Below are 26207 nucleotides of genomic sequence, written 5' to 3'. Positions count from 1 at the left end.
TCTGCAGTCACTGAGCACCGCCGGTCCCTGTAATCCCGAGGCGCACCAAGCGCTCCCTGTGCCAGCCCTGGAACTCTATTTCACATGTAAGCATCTTCTGCCTTACATCAGTAATCCGTTCCTGAAAACTGGCCTTTCTGCGTGAAAACATTAACATTCTACCTCTCATTGGGGGAAAAAAAAAAATTCTAGCCAGGTGTGGTGGAGCACGCTTGTAATTCCCGCGCTTGGGAAGCGGAAACAGGAGGATCGCACGGGTTAAGAGACCCTGTTTCCCAATAAAAATATAAAATAGGTCTGGGAGTGTAGCCTCTTAGCTCAGCCTCCCAAGCACGGGATTACAAGCGTGCGCCACCATGCCCGGCGTCAGGTTTCCATCTTTCATTTAGGAGTTCAGCCACACGTAGGGACCTCAACGTGCATGTTCTATTGGATGGACTTCAATCAGAGCCAATCCATGGACCTCTCGGGAGTTGGGTGGGGACCGGCATCAGCAGCTTCGTCTCCAGGCTTCACGAGTTAAGTGTCCAGACCACGCGTGGCGCACAGCGGCGCTTCATATCATTTCAGAAGCTTCTTTAGGCTGCATGGTGCGGTGGCAGGGCAGGAAATTCTGTCTTGGGTCTTCTGTCTACAAATCTGATGCAAACCAAACAGAAGAGGAGGAGGAGGAGGAAGGGAACAGCCCCAGGACCTGGCTAGGTGGGCTCAAAAGTAGGAAGTAGGAAAAAGAAGATACAGATGATGTGGGAGACCTTGTTGCGTCCCTGCGAAGCTGGGAGAGGCGGTCCTCTGCTCACACCAGGGCTGGGCATCTTCACAATCCCTCTCAACATGAGTCGGGGAGTCCAGAAGGCAGTGATGCGGAGTGGGTGGGCTGGCAGGAAGCTCTGGAGAACTTCAAGGGGAATAACCAGAAAATAATGACGGACTGCTGGTGGTGCAGCGGAAGAAGCAGGCGCGACCCAGGGTGAAAGTAGTGACCACAGTAGTCACTTGAAGTCTTTCTGTCTAATTCATAGAAAGGTGTTGGCAGAGAGACCAGAAGGATGTAGCCACCTGAGGTCTCCGGTCTACTTCCGCGGGGCCCTGGTGAGGGGGGACTGCCTCCTGGTAGCAGTAACGATAACAGGGACTTTGCGTCGTCCCGCGTGGTCTCCCCTTTGTAGGGACCTCACTCCCGTGATGTTCCAGCTCAGTTGGCAATGCTGACTTTGTGACAGAATACAGCAGGAAATTGGAATTTTCTCTATAGACATTCAATGGACAACTTTTATGAAGTTAAATGTTCTTTCTTGTCAGATGCAGTGGCCTATAACCTTGGCTACATGAGAGGCTGAGGCAGGAGGATCACAAGTTCAAGGCCAGTCTGGGCAACTTAATGAGACCCTGTTCAAAAAATAAAAAGAGGCTGGGCGTGGTGGCTCACGCTTGTAATCCCCGCTTGTAATCCCCGCGCTTGGGAGGCAGAGACAGGAGGATCACACAGGTTCGGAGCCAGCCGCGGGCGCTGGCTTAGGAGACCCTGTTTCCAAATAAAAATATAAAAATAGATCTGGGAGTGTAGCCCGGAGGTAGAAGGGCTTCCAGGAACCCCAGTACCACAAAAAATAAAAATAAAAATAAATAAATAAAAAGAGGAGCCGGGCATAGTGGCCCAGTCTCGTAATCCCGGCGCTTGGGAGGCTGGGACAGAAAGATCACACAGGTTTGAAGCCAGCCTCAGCTACTGAGCCTCAGCTACTGAGGAAGGAAAGAAGGAAGGAAGAAAGAAAAGAAAATAGTGTATGCTCTTCCTTTGTTTCTCGGTGGAGTCCAAGCCCCTTGTGGGCCTGGCCACGTGCGGCAGCCGTCCTCGTGCTCACGGTTGTCCATCTGCTGGGTAGAAATGTGGCTCGGTTATGTCACCGCAAGACCAGTAAAATCTCTTTTGGTGTGGACATCCTCACATAGCAGATGTGGAGTTGCCTTCAAAAGGAAAGTGAAATTGGCTTCCTCAGCACAGATGACAGCTGTAAGTGTTTAAATGAAGCACAAGTCCTCCTGCCTCAGTGACCGAAGAATCCAAGTGTTCCTGCCTGGCCATCGTCGGGTCACAAGGCACTTGGAACCATGAGGGGTGTCTGCAGATCTTGACAGAGTGTGGTTGGTCGGGCTGGGAGCCGAGCTAGGTATGGTGTGTGTCCAGGCACGTGCCGCCTGCACCCAGACGTCTTATCTCCTGATCTGCAAGCAAAAACATCAGGCTATTTCAACCAAGGATGTTTGGCTAAAACAATATGTAACCCAAGGCCAACTTGGTGCACAGGTCCCAGGATGCCGCGGAGGACCCTCTAGGGGTGAGAGAAGACCCTGCACCTGCAGATCTCAGGCATCTCCTGAGACATCTCCCGGACAGATGCTGAGCTGCTCTGAAGTGGTGCCCCAGCCACTCTGGCGAGGGGCTCAGAAGCCACGCAGCCTTCGGACCCAGGTCCAGCCTGCGGTGGTGGGTCATCCTGCCTCCTCTACCCGCTAGCCATCCAGCATCTGCAAGGACACGTGTGCCTCTGTAGGCTATTCTACTGTGTCTGGGTTCTCTCCCACCGCTACATTCCCCAGGGAGGGGACCCTGAGGGATGGAAGGTCTCACTGGGCTCCTGTTGCCTCTCCAGCTTTTAGAAACAGCCTTACTCGGAGCCCAGCCTCAGACTTGGGGGAGGAGCTTGGCTCAGGCCCGAGCCCTCCGCTTCTCCATTGCTTATTAACGGGGCCTGCTGGGCAAGCACTTAACCCCCTCAGACCGCGCTGAGTGACCACGCAGGAACGGCGGTGTCCGGAGGTCAGCTGGAGGTCCGTGTGAGCAGATGTGTGAATCACCCGGCTCTTCTGGCCCAGGACACTTCTAGCCAGTGTTCAGAATCCCTTACGATGTTTGCATTGAGCTCAGGAAGAACGCTGAGAATTTCAGCGGCGAGCCGTCACGGTCCTCGTGACCAGCTCCTGCCGGCAGATGCCCGTGCCGCCACACCCTGCGTTTCAGTTATTCTCGCCCCTGTTGGCTTTGGGCACCTGTGAGAGCATCTGTGGGGCGATTCCTAGAAGTGAGGCTGGTGTCAAACCTGGGAGAAACTGTTTTCAATGACCTCGGAAGAAGTTTTTTTTTTTTTTTTTTTTTTTTTTTTTGCGGGTTTGGGGATGGAACCCAGGGGCATTTGGCCTCCGAGCTACACCCCCTGCCCTACTTTTTATTCTTTATTTTGAAACCGGGTCTCACTGAGTTGTAGAGGGCCTCACTAAGTAGCTGAGGCTGTCCGCGCACCGTGATCCTCCAGGTCTCAGCCTCCCAAATGCTGGGATTACAAGCGTGCGCCACGACGCCCGGCTGGAAGAAGTTTTTAAAAATTGTTTGCGAGCAAGCACCTACATAGGCAAGTTGGCTGTCAGCCAAGGAACTGACTGGACGGGTTAGGACACCCTGAGTGTCGGGCTCAGCTGCCCCCGGGCCTGAGAGGATGTCCAGCAGGCTGCCGAGGACCGGCTGTCCCCGTGTCCGGGGCTGTAGTGGGTCAGCGTGTGGAACAGCCGGATCTCCCTGGAGTGGAGCCTTTTTAACCCCTGCTGAGAGATGGATTACTCCAGACAATCTTATCAGGCGGCTAGCCTTGCGTGAAATCCTTCCAGGGCCTGTTCTTATCTTGTCAGAACATGGAAGACATCTTTTCAAATTGTAGACAGTCTTGGGTCATCTGGCAGAGGCCCCCCACAGCCCAGATGCAGCCCAATCTAGACATAGCAACGTCTAGCCTTTTGGGGCTTGGTTCTGTGGGAATTCAACCCGAGTTCCAGCCAGAGACCTGGCACACAGGGATAGCACTAGTCCTCCACCTGGTCACCAGAGACTAGAATCAGTCCAAACCCCTGTCAGTAGAAGCCAGAGAGATAAATTATGCTGCAGCCAATGAAATGCCAGGGTGCCTTTTTTTCATACTAGGGATGGAACCCAGGGCATTCCATCTCCAAGGTATACCCCAGCCCTACTTTATTTTTTATTTGGAAGCAGGGTCTCACTAAGTTGCTGAAGCTAGCTGCGAACGTGTGATCCTCTCGTCCCAGCCTCCTAAGTACTGGGATTACAGATGTGTGCCACCAAATCCAACTGAGGCAGCCATTTGAAAGAGAGCCGGGGGTATAGCTCAGTGGCAGAGTGCTTGCCTAGCAAGTGTGAGGCCCTGGGTTCCATCCCCCATACTGCAAAAGAAAAAAAAGAAAAAGAAAGGAAGGCAGAAAGAAATGTTAAGCATGAAAATATTTCTGATTTTATCTGCACTAGGTGACTTCCTAAGGTTACTAAAGCTCCTGATTAGCAGATAGGATTCATTTTAATCCCATGATTTGCGAGGCTGAGACAGGAAGATCACAGGTTCAAGGCCAGCATCAGCAGCTTAGTGAGACTCTCAGAAGCCTAGAGAGGCCCTGTTTCAAAATAAAGAATAAAAAGGTCTGGGGGATGTAGCTTGGAGGTAGAACATCCTTTATGTTTAATCCCTGGGAGATAAAGAGAAAGGAAGAAAGAATCCTTTCTGGAGAAACTCCTGGAGGCCCCTCCAGGGCACTCTGCCTTCCCACTGACCCGTTTGCCCTGGGCTGCCCAGTTTGTGGCCTGTGCCCCTTCTCAAGGACTTCCTCCCAAAACCTAGTTCCTGTCTGAGCCGGTGCAGGTTACCTGTCCTCTACTTTAAGATTGGACACAATCACAACAAGTAATATCCTAGCCCTCAGTAACTACGATTGGAGTTTAAACTGAATGATGCCCAGGCGGTCGGCCACCCTGGTCCCTGGGGCAGTGGTACCCCACGCTCTCCTGCCTCCCCAAGTGACCGGGAGGCTGAGTCTTTGCAGTTAACAAGCAGACGCTAATCTGCTTGTCTCCCAGCAAGTGGCCGGCAGGCTGCGGGCACTGCTGTTCTTTATGACCATTGCCAACCCTGGAGGATCTTAGTTACCTACATTGTTTTTGTTTGAAGAACAGTCTCTCTGCCTCCCCTCAAAGGGGGTCATCTCGAGTATGTGCGTGAGCAAGTGTGTGTGTGTGTGTGTGTGTGTGTAAGAGAGAGAGAGAGACTTTGAGTCTGTGTGGTTGTGTTTAAGTTTTAGTTGTTATTCACAATGATGATTAGCAATGAACCCTCACCCACCTTATGCTAAACGAAGTAAACCAGACACCGAAGGGCAGATCCAGCAGGACTCCTGCATGAGCAGCCATGTTCCTGGAGACAGGGCAGAGGCCGGGAGATGAGACCTGGTGTTGAAGGAATGGGTGCAGCTCCTGTCTGGGAGATGGAGAGGTGGTGGAGACGGCGGTCGTGATGGTCAGACAGGAACGTGAATGTGTGTAATGTCACTGAGCTGTATACTTAAATTAAAATGCTTACAATGGAGCCAGGCATGGGGGCCCAGTACTTGGGAGGCTGAGACAGGAGGATCGTAGGTTTGAGGCAGCCTCAGCAAGTAGTGAGATTCTCATCAACTAGTGAGATGACCCTGGTTCAAAATAAAAAACTAAAATAGGGCTGGGGGTGTAGCTCGGAGGTAGAACACTCCTGAGTTCCATCCCCAGCACCACAAAAAAACAAAAACAAAAACAAAAGACACAAGCCGGGCGTGGTGACTCACGCTTGTAATCCCAGCATTCGAGGCTGAGACAAGAAGATCGCAGTTCGGGGACAGCCTCAGCTACTTAGTAAGGTGAGAGCCTCCACAACTCAGACCCTGGTTCAAAATAAAGAATAAAAAAATAGGTAGATGCCCCTGGATTCTATTCCCAGTACTGCAAACAAACAACCAAACAAACCAGAGAGAGAAAGAGACCAAGCCATGAGGTGTTGTTTGTTGCTTGATACTAGGGATTGGACACCGGGGCATTCTACCTCCAAGCTACAACTCCAGCCCCATTTTTAAAATTTATTTATTTATTTATTTATTTATTTATTTATTATTTTTGGTGGTACTGGGGTTCCTGGAAACCGTTCTACCTTTGGGCTACACTCCCAGACCTATTTTTAAATTTTTTGTTTTGAAACAGGGTCTCTTAAGCCAGCACAGCTGACTTCAAAACAGCTCGATCCTCCCGTGTCCGCCTCCCAAGAGCGGGGATTACAAGCGTTGCCACCACGCCCGGGCTATTTTTTATTTTGAAACAGGGTCTCACTAAGTAGCTGAGGCTGGCTACAAACTTGCGATCCTCCTGTCTCAGCATCCCAAGTCCTGGATTTCAGTGTGGCCACCATGCCCAGCTGGTTCTCGTTTAAAACAGCACAAATGCTCCTGCAAACCAGCTGCTCAAGATAGCTAGGACATGAAACAAGGCTTTTAATTGTTAGAAAAATTAACAATTCAAGCGAAAGACAGATGTGAGTGCACAGACAGCCGCGCCCGAGGTTCCCTGTGTGGACAACCTTACCCTGTCCCCTTGTAGCCCGTCGGGAGGACGTCCCCCAACCTGGCCGTGGCGAGCCCGCGACGCGTGCTCACTCCTCGGTCTCCCTTTTTCAGGGGCTTCTGAGATTGCTCTGCCCCAAGAAAGCGGCATTACTGTCGTCCTAAAGCTGGGGAGACCAGCTGTGTCGACAAGATCCTGCTACATGACGGTTTCTAAAAGGCACACGACCATGTTGGTCATCAAAGGTGGAGAGAGAACGGCCTTCGTGTTCAGCTGCCGGGACCCACAGAACTTCTTCATCATGGAGATCCAGAGAAACATCGGTGAGTCGGCGCTTGCGGGCTGGAGGCTGCTCCCCGCCGTCTCCCCGGGGCCCAGAGCGGACTCCACGCTCTCCTTGCTAAGCTCCCCTGGGCCAGGCCCAGTGCCAGGATCATTTGTTTGCTCTTCCAAAGCCCTGAGGTGGCACCCATAGCAGGTAACCCGAGAGGAGCCCAGAACTCCGGCTCCGCGGTTTGTCCTTAACCACTCGGCCACAGCCTCTTCCCGGCGCTAGCGAGGCCCACAGGTGTGTGAGGCTCCTGTCTCCTGTGCCGAGAACACCTGGCCCATAGAAAGCCAGTCGGGGGAGTTTGCTTTTGTCCATCTGTGCTGCGGTAACAGGGTCCCTGAGACTGGGTAACTTATTTTTTTCATTTTGCGGGCCTGGGGATGGGACCCAGGGGCATTCAACCTCCGAGCTACACCCCCTGCCCTATTTTTTATTCTTTATTTTGAAACCAGGTCTCACTGAGTTGCAGAGGGCCTCACTAAGTAGCTGAGGCTGGCCACGAACCGTTATTCTCCGGTCTCAGCCTCCCGAATGCTGGGATTACAAGCAAGTGTGCGCCACCACGCCCGGCTCCTGGGTAACTGATAAAGAGCAAAGATTTATTTTCTCACCCTTCTGGAGTCTGGGAAGCCCAAGATTTAGGTACAGGAAGTCACACTGGGGATCAGGTTTTGGCCCACGAATTTTGGAGGAGAAAAATATTCCGACCAGCGCAGCTGGGCGTGGTGGTGCACACCTGCAATCTCCTTGGGAGGCTGAGTCAGGAGGACCACGGGTTTGCAGCCAGCTTCTGCAGCTTGGTGAGGCCCACTGCTTCACTAAGTGGGACTCTGCTTCCAATTTTTAAAAATAGGGTTGGAGGTGCAGCTCAGAGGCAGAACGCCCCTGGTTCAATCCCTAGTACCGCGCCTACACACCGTAGCAGAGTTGGAAGAATGGAAGGTTGAGTCAGGCCACAGGGCCACAGAGCACAACAGAAAGGCCTGCAAGCTTTGGAGAGGGCGGAGCTCGCGGGGGCGGGCTCTCTGGGGCATAGGACCGGGCATGTGGCCTAGTCATGTGACTTTGTGGGCGGGTCCCCACTGCTTCCTGCCTTAATTTCCTAGGCTAAAATAAGGCTTCGCTCGCCAAAGAGTAGGGTCATGAGAGAGAAATAAAGTAATAGGACTGGAAATGAATAGCACCTAAGAGTTCAACGAACTCTGGACATTTGGTGTTTTCATTATTCATAACTTGAGCTGAGGTTAGCAGATTGACGTGGAAAATATCAGCCAGGGACAAAAATAGCATCTATAATTTCCCAATCTTTTTTTTTTTTTTTTTGGTAGTACTGGGGGTGGAACCCAGAGGCTTTCTACCTCTGGGATATACTTCCAGACCTTTTTTATAATTTATTTGGAAACAGAGTCTCACTAAGTTCCTGAGAGCCTCACTAAATAGCTGAGGCTGGCTTCGAACCTGTGCGATCCTCCTGTCTCAGCATCCCAAGCGCCGGGATTACAAGCGTGCGCCACCACGCCTGGCCTTCCCAATCATTTTAAGGGAGGCATGCCAAGGAGGAATTAGTAGACGGTGTCGACAACTGTGAGGGTACGATTGTGGTCTAATCAAAACCATAGTTTAGGGGAAGGAATTTGTAAGTCAAAGGGGAAATGAAAGTATTAAAAGATAGTTTTGAAAGCTATGTTTGATAGCAAGACCTGGTTCTCTGTTTAAACTAACTGACAGATCTCTGACTGATTTCACGGAAAAAAGAGAAAATACAAATAGCATTAACAGAATGAGTTGATTTTAATAGCATATCCAGAGACTATTTCTAAAATTATAGGAAAGTACATACAACATCATAATAATACATTTGAAGATCTGAATGAAATGGGTATTTTTCAAAAACAACTTAGCAGGTCAAATTAACTCACGGGAAGGCAGGAAGTCTAAGAACCAAGGACGGAAGCCAGGTGTGAGGGCGCTCGCCTGCGATCCCAGGACGTGGGAGCTGAGACAGGAGGATCGCGGTGCAAGACCATCGTCAGCAACATAGACTCTCAGCAACCTAGTGAGACCTTGTTTCAAAATAAATAAATAAATAAATAAAAAGATCTGGGAGTTTATCTCAGAGGTAGAATGCCCCAGGTTCAGTTCCCATCCCATATGTATGTGTGTGTGTGTGTGTGTGTGTGTGAGAGAGAGAGAGAGAGAGAGAGAGAGAGAGAGAGAGAGAGAGAGAGAGACAGAGAGAGAGACAGAGAGAGAGAGACAGAGAGAGAGAAGAACACCAAGGAGGAAATTGGAAAAGTACCCAAGACAGGACTTGGGCTAGTTAGGGATTGCTCTGTACACTTTATGAACTTTAAGGTACAGAGCTTTTGTAAGAGGTTTAAAGCATTCTAGAGAGGAGTTTGGGGACTCCGTCCGGCTAAGCCAGGTGGTTTGGCCAGGGCTTTGGCAAGTGGTCGCAGGAGAGTGACCGCCCAGCGGGCTGCCCGGGCACCTCGGAGTGGGAGCAGGGAGTGTCTAGCAGGGAGCTAGACAGCCGCGTTTCCAGAGGCTCCTAACATAGGTTTTGCCTTTGCGAACAGAGTCTAATTTTCGCCACACCGGTCACCACTTTATCTGGCCCTGTTTTATTGGTCTGGTCGCACAGTGCGATGCCACAAACTCAGCTTTAACCAAACCCAGATCAGGCTGGTCCCGGGGTTTTGTTGCTGCAAGTGGTGAAGCTAATGTCGCCAGGGCCCTGGGGCCCTTTGCAAAAGTGAGGGGCCTGGTCCATTGACCTCAGAGACCCTGGACTGCCCTGGAATCCTCCCGTCATCCGCGCTCAGTCATAGTGCCTGTGTGTGCGCGTATAGTGCTGGGGGTTGAACCCAAGGGCATTCTATGCCTGAGCTACGCCCCCGGCCTATTTTGAAATAGGTTTTCACTAAATTGCTGGCCTCAAACCTGTGATCCTCCTGTCTCAGCCTCCCAAGTACTGGGATTACAAGCGTGCACCACCACTCCCTGCTAACAGTACGTTCACATACCCCAAGAGAGCAGGAAAGAAGATTTGCCGGCTATTATTAGAGGCCAGAGGCCGGCACACCTTGCAGAGCCCTGGTGCACAGACAGCAGGAACCTTGAGGTGACCTGCCCCACTCCCTCTTCTTTTCTGTCTTTCCTCGTGGTTTCTTCTTGATAGCATCATTCCCCACTTTAAAAGGCTTAGGGAACAATGAACACCAGAAGGCGTCATTAGTTGTTAGCCATTAAAAATGCACCTGCAAGCCGGGCGCGGTGGCGCATGCCTGTGATCCCAATACTTGGGAGGTTAAGACAGGAGGATCGCAGATTTGAGGTCAGCCTGCCTTAGCAATTTAGTGAGACCCTCAGCAACTTAGTGAGACCGTTTCAAAATAAAAATTAAAAATAGGGCTGGGGGTGTAGCTTGGAGGTAGGTAGAATGCCCCTGGTTTTATTTCCAGCAACACACACACACACACACACACACACACACACACACACACAGAGATGAAAGAGTCCAAAGAGTCCACTGGGAGTGGTCTGGGAGGCCTGATCAGAAGCCCACTCTGCCGCTCTGGCCTGCAGGACCTCTGTCATTGAAAGGTGTCTTGGGCTTGATGCCCTGGAAGCAGAACCAGGGCCAAGGGTTTTTAAGTGATTCATTTTTAAGTGATTCAAGAGTGTGTGCCCAGAAGAAACCTGGAGTGAGGGAGGCCACGCACAGATGCAGGGGAGCACTGGAGCTGGGGCATCCCAGCCTCCTGTCCTGGAGCCAGGAGGTTGGCCTCTTCACTCCTGTCGGCCACAGGCTGCGGCTTTCCCCAGCTCCCATTGGCTGCCGAGGCTGCTTGGGACGGGATGTGGGGGTCAGTAAGCCTCCTGGGCTTTTCCACCCCAAACCTCAGGCCCTGGGGGAGTCCGCCCGGGGAGGAGCGCGGCCTCGCCAACCCGTGATCCCGTTGCTTCCGTGGCCCTGCAGACTGCGTGTTAGGCCCGTGCCCCTTCGGGGAGGTTTGGCTCCAGCCCTTCATCGCGGAGCTGCCCGCCCTCAACCGGACCTTCCTCTGGGACATCAAGGCCCACAAGAGCAGGGGCCTGGAGCTGCGCTTCTCACCGCCCCGCCTGAGGCAGATCGGGCCCGGGGAGAGCTGCGCCGACGGCGTCACCCGCTCCATCAGTGGCCACCTCGAGAGCGCCCCAGTCAGCATCGGCACCTTCTGCAGCAACGGCACTGTGTCGCGGATCGAGATGCAGGGGGGCGTGGAGATGGCCCTGCACCTCCCCTGGTCCCACCCCAGCAACGCCTCGGGCTTCAGCATCGCCAATCGCTCCTCCATTAAACGTGAGCCCCCCCCCCCAGTGTCTGCGTGGGAGCAGGGGAAAGAGCTGTCCTGGGAGGGAGGGAGGGAGGGAGGGAGGGAGGGAGGGAGGGAGGGAGGGACAGAGGGAGGAGGGCCAGCAGTTCCAGGTGCCAGCCTAGCACCCCAGCGAGATCGGTGCACCTGTAAGCCGCGTGGCTCGCACATTTCTATGCGAACCGTGTGGGGTGTGTGTGTCTGTGTGTGTGTGTGTGAATGAGGATTGAACCCAGACCCCAGCCATAAATATAGATATGTACATATGTAAATATGTACATGTTATATACATACATATATATTTACATATTGTTTTAGTATTCTATTTATTTGTGGCACTGGGGATTGAACCCAGAGGCATTCTACTTCTGAGCTACACTCCCAGCCCAATTTTTTACTCTTTATTTTGAAACAGAGTCTCACTGAGTTGCAGAGGGCCTCACTAAGTAGCTGAGGCTGGCCATGAACTGCGATCATCCTGTCTCAGCTTCCCGAATGCTGGGATGACAAGCGTGCGCCGCCATGCCCAGCTCCCAATTTTATTTCTTATTTGGAAACAAGGTCTCACTAATTTGTGGAGGACCTCTATATATTGTGTTTTTGTGTGTGTGTGAGGTACTGGGGGTGGAACCCAGGGGCTTTTCTACCCCCAGGGCTACACTCCCAGACCTATTTTATATTTTATTTGGAAACAGGTCCTCACTAAGTTGCTGAGAGCCTCACTAAGTAGCTGAGGCTGGCTTCGAACCTGGGTGATGCTCCTGTCTCAGCCTCCCAAGCGCTGGGATTTCAAGCATACACCACTATGCCCGGCTTCTATATATTGTTTTTAATTAAAGCAGGTTGCCAAGGCTGGGCTCAAACCTGCTATCCTCCTGTCTCAGCCTCCCAAATACTGGATTACACATGTGTACCACCACACCCAGCCCTCCTCTTTATTAAATAAGCAGACAGGTGGCCCTCTCTTCTTTGCCTGTTTGCATGGAGTATTTTCATCCCACGCTGACCTGGCAATGGTTCTACAGCCTCCTCTATCGTTCCTCTTGAACCTCAGTGGCCATCCGTCCCTTGAGTTTAGTTTTTTTTTTGTTTTTTTTGTTTTGTTTTTGGTGCTGGAGATTGAACCCAGGAGCATGCTGCCTCTGAGCTACACCCGTGTTTTTGTTTTGAAACAGGGTCTTGCTAAGTTGCCGAAGGTCTCGCTAAGTTGTCAAGGCGAGCGTCAAACCTGTGATCCTCCCATCTCAGCGCCCGAGGACTGGGCTACAGGAGTGTGTCACCAGCTCCACTTGTGTTTCTATACGTGGCCAGTGGTGTGCTGGGGCGTGCTCACACGGGCTCGAGGGAGCTGCTCATTAAGTGTTCAGGACTTGTGGGAGTTGGTGTTAAACAGAGACATTACACACAAGGGAACGAATGGTATAAACTTAGAGTTAAGAAACAAAGGCGCTAAACACTCAAAACGCATCGTTTGAACGCTTTTCGATGGTCCGGTGCGCGGAGTCCCTTGCGTCTCTGTGTCGTATGGAGGACACACAGGCTAGTAGTGCTGTTCCCCAAGCCACTGCCCATCACGCTGGAAGCTTGAGACCGGCCGGGACAGGAGCATTTACACCCTGGAAATGGGCCACTCTACAAATTACACCAAGGAAAAGGGCCACTTCCTTGGGAGGTAGAGACGGGAAGATTGCAGGTTCAAGGATAGCTTCAGCAGGTAGCGAGGGGCTCCTCAATTTATCGAGACCCTTTTTCAAAACAAAGATAAAATAGGGCTGGGAGTGCGGCTTGAAGGTAGATAGATGGCCCTGGGTCCAATCCTCAGTGCCACAAAAATAAATAAACATAAAACACGGACTCCCACACTAGCGCTGTGCTGCACCCTAATCCCTGTCTTGTGTGCGTTGGTGCCACTGTAGCCCCCGGGTTCTGCCAACCGCGGCCCTGTTTTCTGCAGTGCCCACGGGGCCGTGCACAGGCAGGCCCTGGCGTAACGCCCCGCTCTCTCTGGCTTGGATTCCACCCCACAGGCCTGTGCATCATCGAGTCTGTGTTCGAGGGCGAAGGCTCGGCCACGCTGCTGTCCGCCAACTACCCGGATGGCTTCCCCGAGGACGAGCTGATGACCTGGCAGTTTGTGGTCCCCCCGTACCTGCGGGCCAGCGTCTCCTTCCTCAACTTCACCGTCTCCAACTGCGAGAAGAAGGAGGAGCGGGTGGAGTACTACATCCCCGGCTCCAGCACCAACCCCGAGGTGTTCAGGCTGCAGGACCCGCAGCCCGGGAACATGGCTGGGAACTTCAACCTCTCCCTGCAGGGCTGCGACCAGGACGCCCTCAACCCGGGGGCGCTGCGGCTGAAGTTCCAAGTCCTGGTCCAGCGGCCACAGAACGAAAGTAGTAAGTGAGCCGCCCTCCCGTCCCCAGGTTGTCTAGCTGGGCGGGTCACCTGCTGGCTTCCCATCAGCAGCCCCTGGACTCTGCCCCGCGAGGGTTTCAGGAAGCGAGTTGCCAGGCGGGAGGACCGGCTTCCCGTGAACGGGAGGCGTTCCGTTTCACCTGCGCTAACATGACTTTACCTTGGGGTGCTAGGTTGCTGTGATGAAGGCATCGGGAGGTGGTGTGTGTGTGTGTGTGTGTGTGTGTGTGTGTGTGTGTGTGTGTGCTGGTTTCTATTAGCATATACACGTGTGCATATTTGTGTAAACACACACTACTTGAGCGTATTCCTAGAGACAGGTTGCTGTAGTGCAGTGTTGAAGCCCGCCGTGGGAGGGTGTAGAGATCGGCTCAGTCTGGAGACGCAGGCTGGTGTCACCTCACGGCGGCATGCTGCTGCGGGCCTCTGGTGAGCCCTGCTCCCTGTCATGGCGGGTTGGCTTCCATGGCTCTAACAGCCAGACACGCGGAGCCAGTGTGGAGAAGGGGCACGTTCAGTTCTGAGCTGAGCGGAGACTGGCGAGCTATTGTATGTTGTCACTTTCCCGGAGGAGGTGGGCGAGGCCAGCAGGAAAATCCCCAGGACCAAGCAAGGGCGGGACCTGCTGCTCGCAGGCAATCCTCCAGCCTGGGGCTGGGTTCTACTTCTCGGGACTCCTGGAAGAAGTAGCAGTGCACTCACATATATTATTATTATTATTATTTTTTTTTTGCAGTACTGGGGATAAAACCCAGGAGTATCTACCTCCAAGCTACACCCCCAGCCCTATTTTTTTTAATTTATTTTGAAACCAGGTCTCACTGAGTTGCAGAGGGCCTCACTAAGTAGCTGAGGCTGTCCTTGAACCACGATCCTCCGGTCTCAGCCTCCCAAATGCTGGGATTACAGCGTGCGCCACCACACCGGGCCTATTTTTTATTCTTTATTTTGAAACAGGGTCTCAATAAATTGCAGAGGTCCTCAGCTGATTTTGAGGCTGGCCACAAACCCGGGTCCTCTTGTCTCAGCCTCCCAAGTACTGGGATTACAAGTATGTACCACCATGCCCGGCTCAGCCCTATTTTTTATTCTTCATTTGGAAACAAGGTCTCACTAAGTTGCAGAGGGCCTCGCGAGGTAGCTGAGGCTGGCTGAGAACCGCCGCCCTCCCGTCCACATGTTTTCCTAACTGCCCTCCTTCAGGACACTCAGGACAGGTCACGCAGGCAGTGCAGCCAGCAGGGCCGCGTGCCGTGAGGATCAGAGCTGGGGGCATCAAGGGCCGTGGCTCCCACTGCAGCCACGGGACGGGGGAGCGCTGGAGGCCCCCAGCCAGCCTGGACCCCTTGTCATCCGCGGCAGAACCTGCCCACAGCGGGCCCAGCCCCAGGAGGCAGATGAACCTGGGCTTCTTGTCCTCCCAGACCCCCAGCCTTCTATCAAGCCTCCCTCTCCTTGGCTGGAAGACAGGAGTCAGGTTCTGACTGTCCCAGAGGACTGCTGCAGGGAATCGCTCTCTCTGGCTTTGGCCACAGACCTTCTGCTTTAGGACCAGCCATGCCCAGGCTGCCCGGGACCAAAGGAATCAGGAATGTGGCCAGCCGCAACCATTCTGTGGCTCCTGCTGGCTTAGGCCACGCCGGGGTGTGCGGCTGGGATGTTCAGGAGCCCGGTTCACCCTCTTCTCCAGCCAACCGCCCACCATCACGTGCTGCGGGACGCCCGCTCTACTCTTTGGGCAGCCGGGGGCTAGCACGCCGCCCCTGGTGTTCTTACCAGCTGGCACGCAGCCTGTGTCTTCCTTGGTGTAGTTCCTGAAAGGCTGGAGTGGCCCTGCTGATAAGGTTCCAGGAGTGGATGGGGTTCCTCCTCCTGTCTGTTGTTCTCCTGACGGAGCCTGCTGATTCGCGCTGCCACCCCTGGCTTTGAGAAGATGCTTTGACGGTCTCTGAAAACACCAAGCCGACGGGGCTCATTGGAATCCCTGGGTTTCTAGATGATCCAGAGTCGATCGAGAGGACGGACGCGAGTTTCTAGTGTGTCGGTGGGGCTGCATCTTCCTGGGGGGCCGGGGGTACTGTGGCTAGAACCCAGGGGCGGTCTACATCCTCAGCCGGTTTTGTTTTGTTTTAATTTGAATCACGGAGTTTCTTTAAATGCTCTGGGTACGTACTAGCTCTGGGCACAGTTCCGTTGCTTTGGTTTCTAGCTTTCATGACCTGGTAAAGCCCCTGACCAGTGGTTACTTTGGATTGGTTTTGTTTTGCTGTTGTCGCTGACTCTTGCTCTGTGTGTTGTAAATGTGCCATGCCAGAGTCGGCGGCATGGTCTTCCACCTGTCCCCACGGCAGCCCGTTTTCATCTGATTTGGGGGGAGGGGTGGTTGGATGAATCCGGGGGCAGTCTACCTCCCAGCCACACCTCCAGCCCTTAACCTTTTTATTTTAAACCTATCTCGCTAAGTTGCTGAGGCTGGTGTGCACAAGCGCACCTGGCTCTGCGTCTTAAAGGAAGAAATTTCTTCTTATAGATAACACAAAAACAATTAGGGGCCTTGATGAAACTCTGGTCATTAACCCAATCCCTTTAAAAGTCCCCCCAGTGCAGCTTGGGAAACAGTGCCAATAGCTATCAAGTAGTGAGAAGGCTTCTTTTTAAGGGCAGGGAGTTTGTTTGCTTGTTTGTTTGTTTATTTTTGCAGAACTAGGATTGAACCCCAGGGTGTTCTATCTCCGAGATACATTCCCAGCCCTATTTTTTAGTGTGTGTGTGTGTGTGTGTGTGTGTGTGTGTGTGTGTGTGTGTGTTACTAGAGATGGAACCCAGGGCCAGTCTACCTCCAAGCTACACCCCCAGTCCTATTTTTTATTCTTTATTTTGAAACAGGGTCTCCCGGAGTTGCAGAGGGCCTCACTAAGTAGCTGAGGCTGTCTGAGAAACTGTGATCCTCCTAACTCAGCCTCCCAAATACTGGAATTAAAAACGTGAGCCATTATGCCTCGCTTAGGGGAGTCTCTTTTTAAACCTCAGCCTTAAATACATATAACATTTCCCTCCTTGTTTTTAACTGGTACATAGTATTCCACTCAAGAATGTCCTGTACTTAGCCAGGCGTGGTGCTGCACACCCGTAGTCCCAGCATTCGGGAGACTGAAACAGGAGGATCGCGGTTCAAGGGCAGCCTCAGCTACTTAGTGAGGCCCTCTGCAACTCAGTGAAACCCTGTTTCAAAATAAAGAATAAAAAATAGGGGTTGGGGGGTGTACCTTAGAGGTAGATTACCCCTGGGTTCCATTTCCAGTACTGCAAAGAAAAAAAAAAAAGAATGTCCCTCCCTTTACTGAACTACCGCAGTGTGGGGTGGTTGCCAGCTCTCACAGCACTGAGGTAAACCGAGGGCGCACGTCACCCCACACTGAGGTAAACCGTGGGCGCACGTCACCCCACACTGTAGGACCCCGGGGTGCAGGGTTTTCATTTTTATGCCAGTTCCCGAGTGACCGTAACAGGCTGTCGCCGGCTCCCACCCGTTGGTCCCCGGCTTCCGCAGCACCCAGTAATGGCAGGTGCTGACGTTTCCCCATCTGAGCAGGGGAACGGGAACATTTAGTTGTAACTGGCCTTACAGTGACATTAATAAGTTTAATCTTTCTATTTGTGTATTCACTTTGCTTTTGTACTTTGTGTGGACGTCGCATTTGTAGCGCTATTCTCGTTTTTATTGGGATAAATGTCATCACTTCTCTTTTTTAACTTTCTCCTAAAGCTATTTGTGTGTGTGTGTCAGCGTGCATGTGCTGGAGATGGAACCCAGCGGCGTTCTACCACTGGGCTATACCCCCACCCTATTATTTTTTTCTTTTGAAAAGGGTCTTGGTAGGTTGATGAGTCTCACTCCTTTCTGAGGCTGTCCTTGAACCTGCGATCCTCCTGTCCCAGCCTCCCAAGTATGCAAATCACAGTCATGAGCCGCCTCCCCCGGCCTTCTAAAGCTATTATAACATTGCCCTAATAAGAGAACGCTTTCCCCACTGCTCCCTGAGCCTGGCTTCCTCGGGAGAGGCTGTCTCCTACCGCTGCCCTCTTGCGCGCAGGGCCGGCCGCCACTCCACTCCTGCTTTCTGTGGTTTCAGGTAAAGCGTACGTGGTCGACTTAAGTCAGGAGCGCACCCTGTCGCTCACCATCGAGCAGCGGCCCTCCAGGCTGGGCCGCAAGTTTGTCCCCGGCTGCTTCGTGTGTCTGGAGTCTCGGACCTGCGGTCCCAGTGTCACCCTGGCCCCTGGCTCCAAGTACAAGCTCTCCTTCCTGTGCGACGACCTCACGCGTCTGTGGCTGAACGCTGAGAAAACCATAAGTATGCCCAACTCACTCTTCCCAGCGAGGCGCTGGGCTGGCTGTAAATCCTGAAATGCCCCCCCCAGAGCGTTGGGCAGGGGCTCAGCACCCGTAGGACCAGCCTGAGGGAAGCCACTGCGCCCTCTGGCGGGCGCTTTCCTCTGCTTAGCCTCCTGCCTGCCCCAGCCTGAGCCCCAGCCTGAGCCCCACCCGCAAACGCGGCTTCTCTACAGAAGGCTCACAGTCCTGGGGCCAAGAACTTGGCCTAGCCGGGTGTGGTGGCACACGCTTGTACTTCCTGTACTTGGGAGGCTGAGACAGGAGGATTGTAGGCTTGTGGCCAGCCTCAGCTACTTATGAGGCCCTCTGCCACTAGTGAGACCCCATTTCAAAAATTAGTTAGCTAAGGCTGCCCTTGAACCTGGGTAATCCTCTTCTCTTAGCCTCCCAAGTACTGTGGCACATGCTTAATCCCAGCATTTGGGAGGCTGAAAGAGGAGGATCGTGGTTCGAGGACAGCCTCCGCTACTTAGTGAGGCCCTTTGTTTCAAAATAAAGAATAAATGCCGGGCGTAGTGGCACACACTTGTAATCCCCACACTTGGGAGGCTGAGACAGGAAGATCACGCAGGTTCGAAGCCAGCCTCAGCTGGCTTAAGAGACCCTGTTTCCAAATAAAATATAAAATAGGTCTGGGAGTGTAGCCCGGAGGTAGAAGGCCCCTGGGTTTCACCAATACCACCAAAAAAATTAAATAAAGAATAAAAAATAGGACTGAGAGTGTAGCTCGGACGTAGAGTGCCCCTGGGCTCCATCCCCAGTATAATAATAATAATAATAATAATAATAATAATGGGCTGGGAGGGGATAACACGGAGATAAAATGCCCCTAAGTTCAATCCCCAGTGCCCCCCCAGAACTTGGCCTAGTTCTTATTTTAGATAGCGCCTAGTCCCTCTTTCACCCACGGAGCACCTAGCAGTTCTGCATACCTACGACACGACACGGCCAGAGGCGGCAGCAGAGGCAGCCGACCTCCCCGCGAGCCCCGGGATCTGGACGCGGTGCTCCTGCTGCCCAGGTCTCCCGATGGGACTTGGGAGCACAGCGCAGGCCCTGGCCCCACAGTGCCCCTGCAGCGCTGGCCACAGCACCAGCCACCCTCTCACGGAGGGGACGCTGGCGGGGCGGCGGGTCCAGGTGGGGTGGGGACCTCGGGCCCCGCCGCGTGGCACGTAGCATCTTGGATACGGATGCAAACAAGAGAATCCTTCCACCCTGAAACCCGCAGAAGTTTGTCTCTGTGTTTGGCAGAGCAAGCACGGGAGCCGGCAGAAGGGGGAGCTGGCAAAGGAGGCTGAAATGAGGGCGGACGAGGGGACGGCAGCGGCGGGAGAGCGGGGGAGGCTGCGCTGGCCTCACCAGTGCCCCACGGGCCCCTGTTCCAGGCTGCATGGACCCCCGCTACTGCCACCGGAAGTCCTACCAGCTCCAGGTGCCCGGCGACATCCTCCAGCTGCCCGTGCACCTGCACAGCTTCTCCTGGACGCTGCTGGTGCCCAGGGACAGGCTGGGCCTGGCGCTGCTCCCGGCCCAGCAGCTGCAGCAGCACACGCAGGAGAGGCCCTGCAACACCAGCCTGGGCTACCTGGTGGCTGGTGCCACGCCTGGGCAGGACCTGTACCTCGGCTCCTTCTGCCCCGGAGGCTCCATTGGGCGGATCCAGGTGAAGCAGAACATCACGGTGACACTCCGCGCCTTCACGCCCAGCGCCCAGCTCGAGGCCGCCAGGCAGGGCCTGATGGTGGCCTTCACCCCGCACTTCAAAGGTAGGGGCCTCCCCGCCCCGCCTCTTTGGGCGCTCCTTATGTTTTGGGAGGCTGAGACAGGAGGATCCTGCAGGTTGGAATCCAGGCCCAGCCACTTAGTGAGGCTCTCAGCAACTTAGTGAGACTCTGTTTCCAAATAACGTATAGAATAGGTCTGGGAGTGTGCCCGGAGGTACCCCTGGGTTCCATCCCCAGCACCATAAAAAATAAAAAAAATAATAATAAAATAGAGCTTGGGGTGTAGCTCAGAAGTAGAATGCCCCGGGTTTAATCCTTAGTACACACACACACACAATAAATATCCCAGGCTGCCACCAAGGACCCTTCAGCTAGGGACATGGCTGTGTGTGTGTGTGTGTGTAGAGAGTGTGTGTGAGCAAGCTGGGGGTGTGGCTCAGTGTCAACACGCCCCTAGGTTCAGTCCCAGTATCCCAGAAAAATAAATAGTAACCTACCAAGCTGGAGAGAAGGGATGGTTCAGGGAGCTGGTCCTCACCCACGAAATGTGAAAGCCCGACGAGCCCAACCCTGGCCCAGCGAGGTTCCCCAGCAGCCTAGCACGGAAAAGTCCAAAGGCTGGAAGGGGAAACGCTCCCAGCACCGGGCAGCAGCGGTGGGTAGGCAGCAGAACAGTCAGGTTCAAGCCTCGTCGGAAGCAGGCGGGCCGAGGAGAAACCAGCACATTTGAAGGTGGGAACAGAAGCCCACCGCAGACGTGTTCATGGTTCCGCATGTCCAGTTAAGACCACAGCGTGAAAGGACAGAGGCAGGGCAGGGAGGTGCCCGGCCACGTGGAGGTCTCACGGGGTCCAAAGAGCTCTCCCCACTGCCCTCTCTGTGGTTGATTTCACTCAAAGAACAGAGACCATTTTGAAATCGACCAAGACCTGTGTTTTCTGTTGTTCCCGGGGCTCGAACCCAGGGCATTCTACCTCCAAGCTACACCCTTTCGTCCATGTTATTTTTATGTTTTGCAGCAGGGTCCCATTAAGTTGGTGAGGAGCTCATAAATTGCTAAGGCTGGCCTCGTTCCTCCCATCTCAGCCTCCCGAGTGCTGGGATCACGAGCACGCGGGACCACACCCGGCCAGCACGTGGGCCCTGAGGTCCACAGCGCGGCACTTGATCGTGCCGGGCACAGTTCTGGCGCTCAGCAGACACACTTGGCTCCCGGCTGCTCTGCCTCGGTGCACAAAGAGACTATTCCTAGGCTCTGGGGTGTAGCTCAGCGGTAGAACCCTTGCTGAGCATGTGCCAAGGTCCTGGGTTTGCTCCCCGGCACCACAAGAGAAGAGCCACGGCTGTTTCCGTCAGTGCAGAGAGTCCTGTTGACAGCCTGTATCTAGATGGTTCCCGGTCTCCTCTGCCCTACCTTTTGTTTTCATTTTAATGGAGAGGAACTATGTCCACCTTCCCTTCCCTTCCCTGCAGAGGAAGGCATTTTCACAGTGACCCCAGACACAAGAAGCAAGGTCTACCTGCGGACCCCCAACTGGGACCAGGGCCTGCCCGCGCTTTCCTCTGTGTCTTGGAACATCAGCGTGCCCAGCAACCAGGTGGCCTGCCTGACCTTCTTCAAAGAGCGCACCGGCGTGGTCTGCCAGACGGGGCGCGCGTTCATGATCATCCAGGATCAGCAGACCCGGGCAGAGGAGATCTTCAGCCTGGAAGAGGATCCGCTCCCCAAACCGAGTTTTCACCACCACAACTTCTGGGTCAACATCTCCAACTGCAGCCCGGTGAGCAGCAAGCAGCTGTACCTGCTCTTCTGGGTGACGCTCGCCCCAAGGACTGCGGGTAAGGTCCTCCAGGGTCTCTGAGGGATGGTGATGGATAGAAAATTGGGGTCTCAATAGCAAGTCAGAAAGCACAGAGAGTCCCGTCTGTGTATCAGTCAGCTATTGCATCAATGATGCTGCATAACAAACTACTCCAGAAGTTAGTGACTTCAGACGACGGCTGTTTATGATCGCTCGGGTATCAGCCAGGCAGCTCTGGCCTGAACCGGGCTTATCAGACTCACTCTTTCATGCAGTGCAGGTCAGCTGGAGGGTTTTGCTGACCTTAGCTGGGCGCTCTCATACATCTGGGGCTCAGCCAAGACCATCTGAAACCAATGGACTCACTTGGTTCTTGTCCACCTAATCTGTGTTTTCTCCAGCCGAGCCCGTTTTCCATGACAAAGGTAGAGAGATCCACAAGAAACCAGCAGAAGCGTGGAGCGCCTTGATGCCGGGGCCGAGCGCTGCACGCCAGCCCTTCTGCCACATTCCTTTGCCACCTGATTTTTCTGTAGTTGGCCTTCCAGCATTCTTCACTCAGTCTCTTCCTGACGTAGGGAAGCCTCTGCACTCCTGTGACCTTTATCCGTGTCCTGGGGCTTCGGGGTCAGGAGTTAAAAATGTAGGGCCCTGGAGAATGCAGCGGAGATGGAGACGTGTGTTGCTGCTAGTTTTCTATTTCTTACCAGTGAGACTTTGGGATCTGTGAGGTGGCTGGGGGCAGGCTTCAGAGCAGAGTGGGGGTTTGCCTCTGTGTCTCCAGGTTGCAGGAGCCCCTGAAGGGTGCACACGGAAATGCACTCATGAAGCCGGGTGTGGTGGCGCACGCCTGTAATCCCAGTACTTGGGAGGCTGAGACGGGAGGACTGCAGGTTCAAGGCCAGCCTCAGCAACTTAGGCTCTCTGCAACTTAGCAAGATCCTGTTTCCAAATAAAAAATAAAAAGGGCCAGGGTTGTAGCTCAGAGTAGAGCACCCCTGGGTTAAATCGGAAGGATGGGAGGGAGGGAGTTTTGCACGTGTGGTGGGGGATGTGCCAGGGGCCATGTCTCCCTTCGTTCCACGACCACCACTATCATCTCCGCCCTCGCTGCGCTGTGGGCCGGGCTGGGCCAGGCCGGGGGCCTCTGGGGGCAGGCCGGGGTCTGTGCTAACCCGCTCTGCCTTGTCCCCGTGTCTGCTCCAGGCCTGGCTGCCGTCATTGCTCCCGTGGTGGGAGGAGGAGTCCTGCTGCTCGCGGTCCTCGGGATCATCATCTTCTGCTTTGTGAAAAAGAGGTGGGTGGCCCCACAGCGCCTTCGTTCACGCCGGCCAGTGTGCCCGAGCTGTGGCCATTCCCTTTCTTCCCACTGTTCTCCAAAGACCAGAGTTAAGAATACGACCGGGGGCGAGTTAAAGGCTGGGGGCCATATGCACGGGGAGCACGGGAGCGCGGGTTCCGACCTGCCGGCCGCGGCATCTCACAGCGCTGCCTCAGCCCAGGCTCCCGGTGAGTGGCTGCTGCCTGCTCGCTGAGCGGCCATCGCAGGAGCGCAGAAGGCCCACACAGGCCCCCGGAGCAGGCTGCTGGAACAGCCCCCGAGTGCCCTCCAGGGAAACCACACCGTTGCCCCAGCTGGTTCTCCTGCTTTTATTTATTTATTTCCTTCTTTATTTTGTGGTACTGGGGATTAAACCCAGAGACGTTCTAACTCCAAGCTACACCCCAGGCCCCCATTTTTTGGAAACCTGGTCTCACTGGGTGTTTCTGAGAGTCTTGCTAAGATGCTGAGGCTGGCTGTGAACCTGCGGTCCGCCTGTCTCCGCCTCCCCAGTACTGGGATCACGGGTGTGCGCCACTGCGCCCGGCTCCTGCAGCTTCTTAAACTGCTCTGAGCTGTTGACACCGCAGAGCAGCCCTGTGGCCTCCTGGGGTGGGAGGATGGAGACCCCGCTCTCTGCTCCCCCTAAGGACAGCAGCTTCCCCCGCACAGAAGGGGGATGGCCTTTTGAGTCAGTCCACGTGGAAAGTTCACTCTGTGTGGGGGAGAAGAGATATCTGTTTTCCCCAGTGTGTTTTGACCTTCCAGAAAGCCAGAAGGAAATTGTTTTTTAAATTAACCACAGCCCTGAGCATGCAACCGAGATTCCTGATTTGCAGGGAGACCAAGGCTGTCCTGAGCAGGCCAGGGAGGCCCTCTCCTGTGGTGTGTGTGTGTGTGTGTGTGTGTGTGTGTGTGTGTGTGTGTGTGTGAAGGCAGGAGGACCACTCGAGGCCAGGACCCACTCTCGGGGGCACACAGACTTGCCCACCCAGTTAGGGAAGCCTGGCAGAGACACTGGGCCCACTTGCTCCTCAGGAGGGACCTGGGCCCAGGAGGTCTGGCCTAGGCTCCATCTCTACCCTGCTTTGGCCTGTGGATGGCCAGCCTCAGCTGGCTGCTGGCTTGGCCTGTGTGAACACTGTTGGTGGGTTCACGCTTGTCCCCAGCTGGGCAGATGAGGGAGGGCAGGTGTTATGGTAGGGACGAGGGGAGACAGTGCCAAGCAGGTGTTTCCCAGGGGTCTCCTGGGCACTGGAACCCACACAGGATGCTGAAGATACAGCCAGGAGCGAGACACAGTCTCTTTCGCTATCTATGGGCAGAGAGACAAAAGAGACCGGCCAGTCTGCAGGCAGCCTGGGACATCAGGAGAGGGGCTTTGGTGTGGACAAGCAGAGCGTTCGAAGGTGGCGCCCGGGACCCTTAGGAGCCTGTGGCACTGGGTATCTTTCTATCTCAGGCACCACGGGTGAGCTGCAGCCTGTGCATTACATGGTCCATTATGCTAAGTGGGCGAATGTCTCCATTTAAGTCTCTGGTCAGCGACAAGCCAGCGTTCCCTGCTATTTGGGTCATAGAGATGAGGACCGGGCTCTGTTTTCTAAGGCAGGAAGTGCTCACATGCCCGGCCCATCCGCATGCCAGGGAACACTGAATGTTCATGGCACATCCTGGACCCTGAGCGGCTACTGGCTTGGCCTTCCTCACGGTTCTTCACCTGCCGCTTGGAGGTGACAGCCGGAGGGACCTCTGCTAGTGTTCAGCCCTGCCGTCCCCATCTCGAGCAGCAATTGGCTACACCTTCCCTCCCCAGCCTCCGCGGTTACCGTTTGGAGTCCGATGGTCACCGTTAACTGTCGGGCTGTCCTAGAGCTCCAGAAGGTCGCCAGGCATTCTGCGCCCGGTGTGGCGTGCAGGAGCTGGGACCCTGCCCATTTCCAGTAAGAAAGAGGGGAACAGACTGTCAGCTATCTCCACCGGGGGGCCCCATGAAGTCTATCCAAGATGATTTAAGGATCTAGGGGTGTGGCTCAGTGATACATGTGTGCTTGGCTGGCATGAGGCCCCAATTCCATCCCTGGTCCTGCAAAAAAGCAGTGCATGCGTAGCATTCAAGATGCCCCTCTCGCCTACTCTCTGCCACCCGAGACCCCTCCGTTGTGTCCTTGAAAGCGTGAGACACAGCTGGTATCTTCTAAATGTTTACTGGGGCCGGGCGTGGTGGCTCAGGCTTGGAACCCCAGCATTCGGGAGGCCGAGATAGGAGGATAGCAGGTTTGCGGCCAGCCTCAGCTATTTAGTGAGGCCCTCTGCAACTTGGTGAGACCCTGTTTCAAAATAAGGAGTTAAAAATAGGGCTGGGGAAAACTCAATGACATCATTTTCAGGGAAATGGATGGAACTGGAGGACATTATGCTAAGTAAGAGTAGTCAGTCACAAAAAATAAGAAATCAGATGCTTTCCCTAATATGTGAGACTTAGGGAGAAATGGGTCATAGGAGGAACTAACTCTAGATGAAAAAGGAAATCTATAGAGGAGTAAACAAGGCAACCTAAAGGAGGAGAAAGGAGGGGGGAAGAGGAAAATCTCTAAAACACACACTGTACCTAAACATATCGAAGTCAACCACTAAGCCGAGCAAGGGAAGGAGGGACAGGGAGGGAATGGGGTGGGAATTAGGTAGGGATTAAATCAGTGATGTGTACATGTATGTACACACAAGTTATTTATTTTTTTAAAAAAATAGGGCTGGGGGTGTAGCTTGAAGGTAGAATGCCCCTGGGTTCCATCCCCCGTACTGCAAAATAAATAAATAAATAAATAAATAAATAAATAAATATTCACCAGGGACGTGGTCTCAGCTCCCAACGCGAAGTGGTTTCAGGGACTTGGGGGAGAGGCAGTCAGGACCTTGAAGAAGCTAAGCTCCCATGGGTGACGCAAGCACCACATCTCAGGATAGTTTTCCTTCTGACTCCTGTCTTGCTCCTTCCACGCACAGGAAGAAGTCGTCGAACCAGGGCCCCGCGGTGGGTGTCTACAATGGCAACATCAACACGCACTTGCCGATGCAGCCGCCAAGGTTTCAGAAGGCACGGAAGGACAATGACTCCCACGTGTACGATGTCATCGACGACGCCATGGTGTACGGGCACCTGCTGCAGGATGCTGGCGGGTCCTTCGTTCAGGCAGAGGTGGACACCTACCGGCCCTTCCAGGGTTCCACGGGGCTCTGCGCTCCGTCCCCGCCCCCCATAGGCTCCCGGGTCCCGACTGCAAAGTTGACCACGGATGAGCTGCCCCCTAGTATCTCTCCGGAGCCCGAGAGCGAGCCCTACACCTTCTCTCACCCCAGCAAGGGGAGCATGAGTATTAGGGACACAGACATCCCCTTGCTGGACACTCGGGGACCAACGAAACCGGCGGAATAA

The 26207-nt window shown here is 54.0% G+C and overlaps 1 protein-coding gene across 1 annotated transcript in view; it reads left to right on the top strand.

Moving 5' to 3' along the window:
* The window catches only part of CDCP1 (CUB domain containing protein 1), a gene marked incomplete at both ends in the record, with an annotated part of 30199 nt that extends 3992 nt beyond the window's left edge, over positions 1 to 26207 (top strand). Inside the window, 8 exons of the mRNA XM_080714917.1 lie at positions 6535 to 6744; positions 10735 to 11097; positions 13138 to 13506; positions 17659 to 17880; positions 19310 to 19690; positions 21122 to 21487; positions 22657 to 22747; positions 25778 to 26207. Coding sequence (XP_080571043.1) covers positions 6535 to 6744; positions 10735 to 11097; positions 13138 to 13506; positions 17659 to 17880; positions 19310 to 19690; positions 21122 to 21487; positions 22657 to 22747; positions 25778 to 26207 — 2432 coding nt within the window. The remainder of the gene's footprint in view (positions 1 to 6534; positions 6745 to 10734; positions 11098 to 13137; positions 13507 to 17658; positions 17881 to 19309; positions 19691 to 21121; positions 21488 to 22656; positions 22748 to 25777) is intronic.

Source organism: Muscardinus avellanarius (genome assembly GCF_963383645.1).
Source record: "Muscardinus avellanarius genome assembly, chromosome: 18".
Classification (NCBI taxonomy): Eukaryota; Metazoa; Chordata; class Mammalia; order Rodentia; family Gliridae; genus Muscardinus; species Muscardinus avellanarius.
Note: the sequence above shows the minus strand (reverse complement) of the source record. Positions and strands in the feature narration are given on the sequence as shown.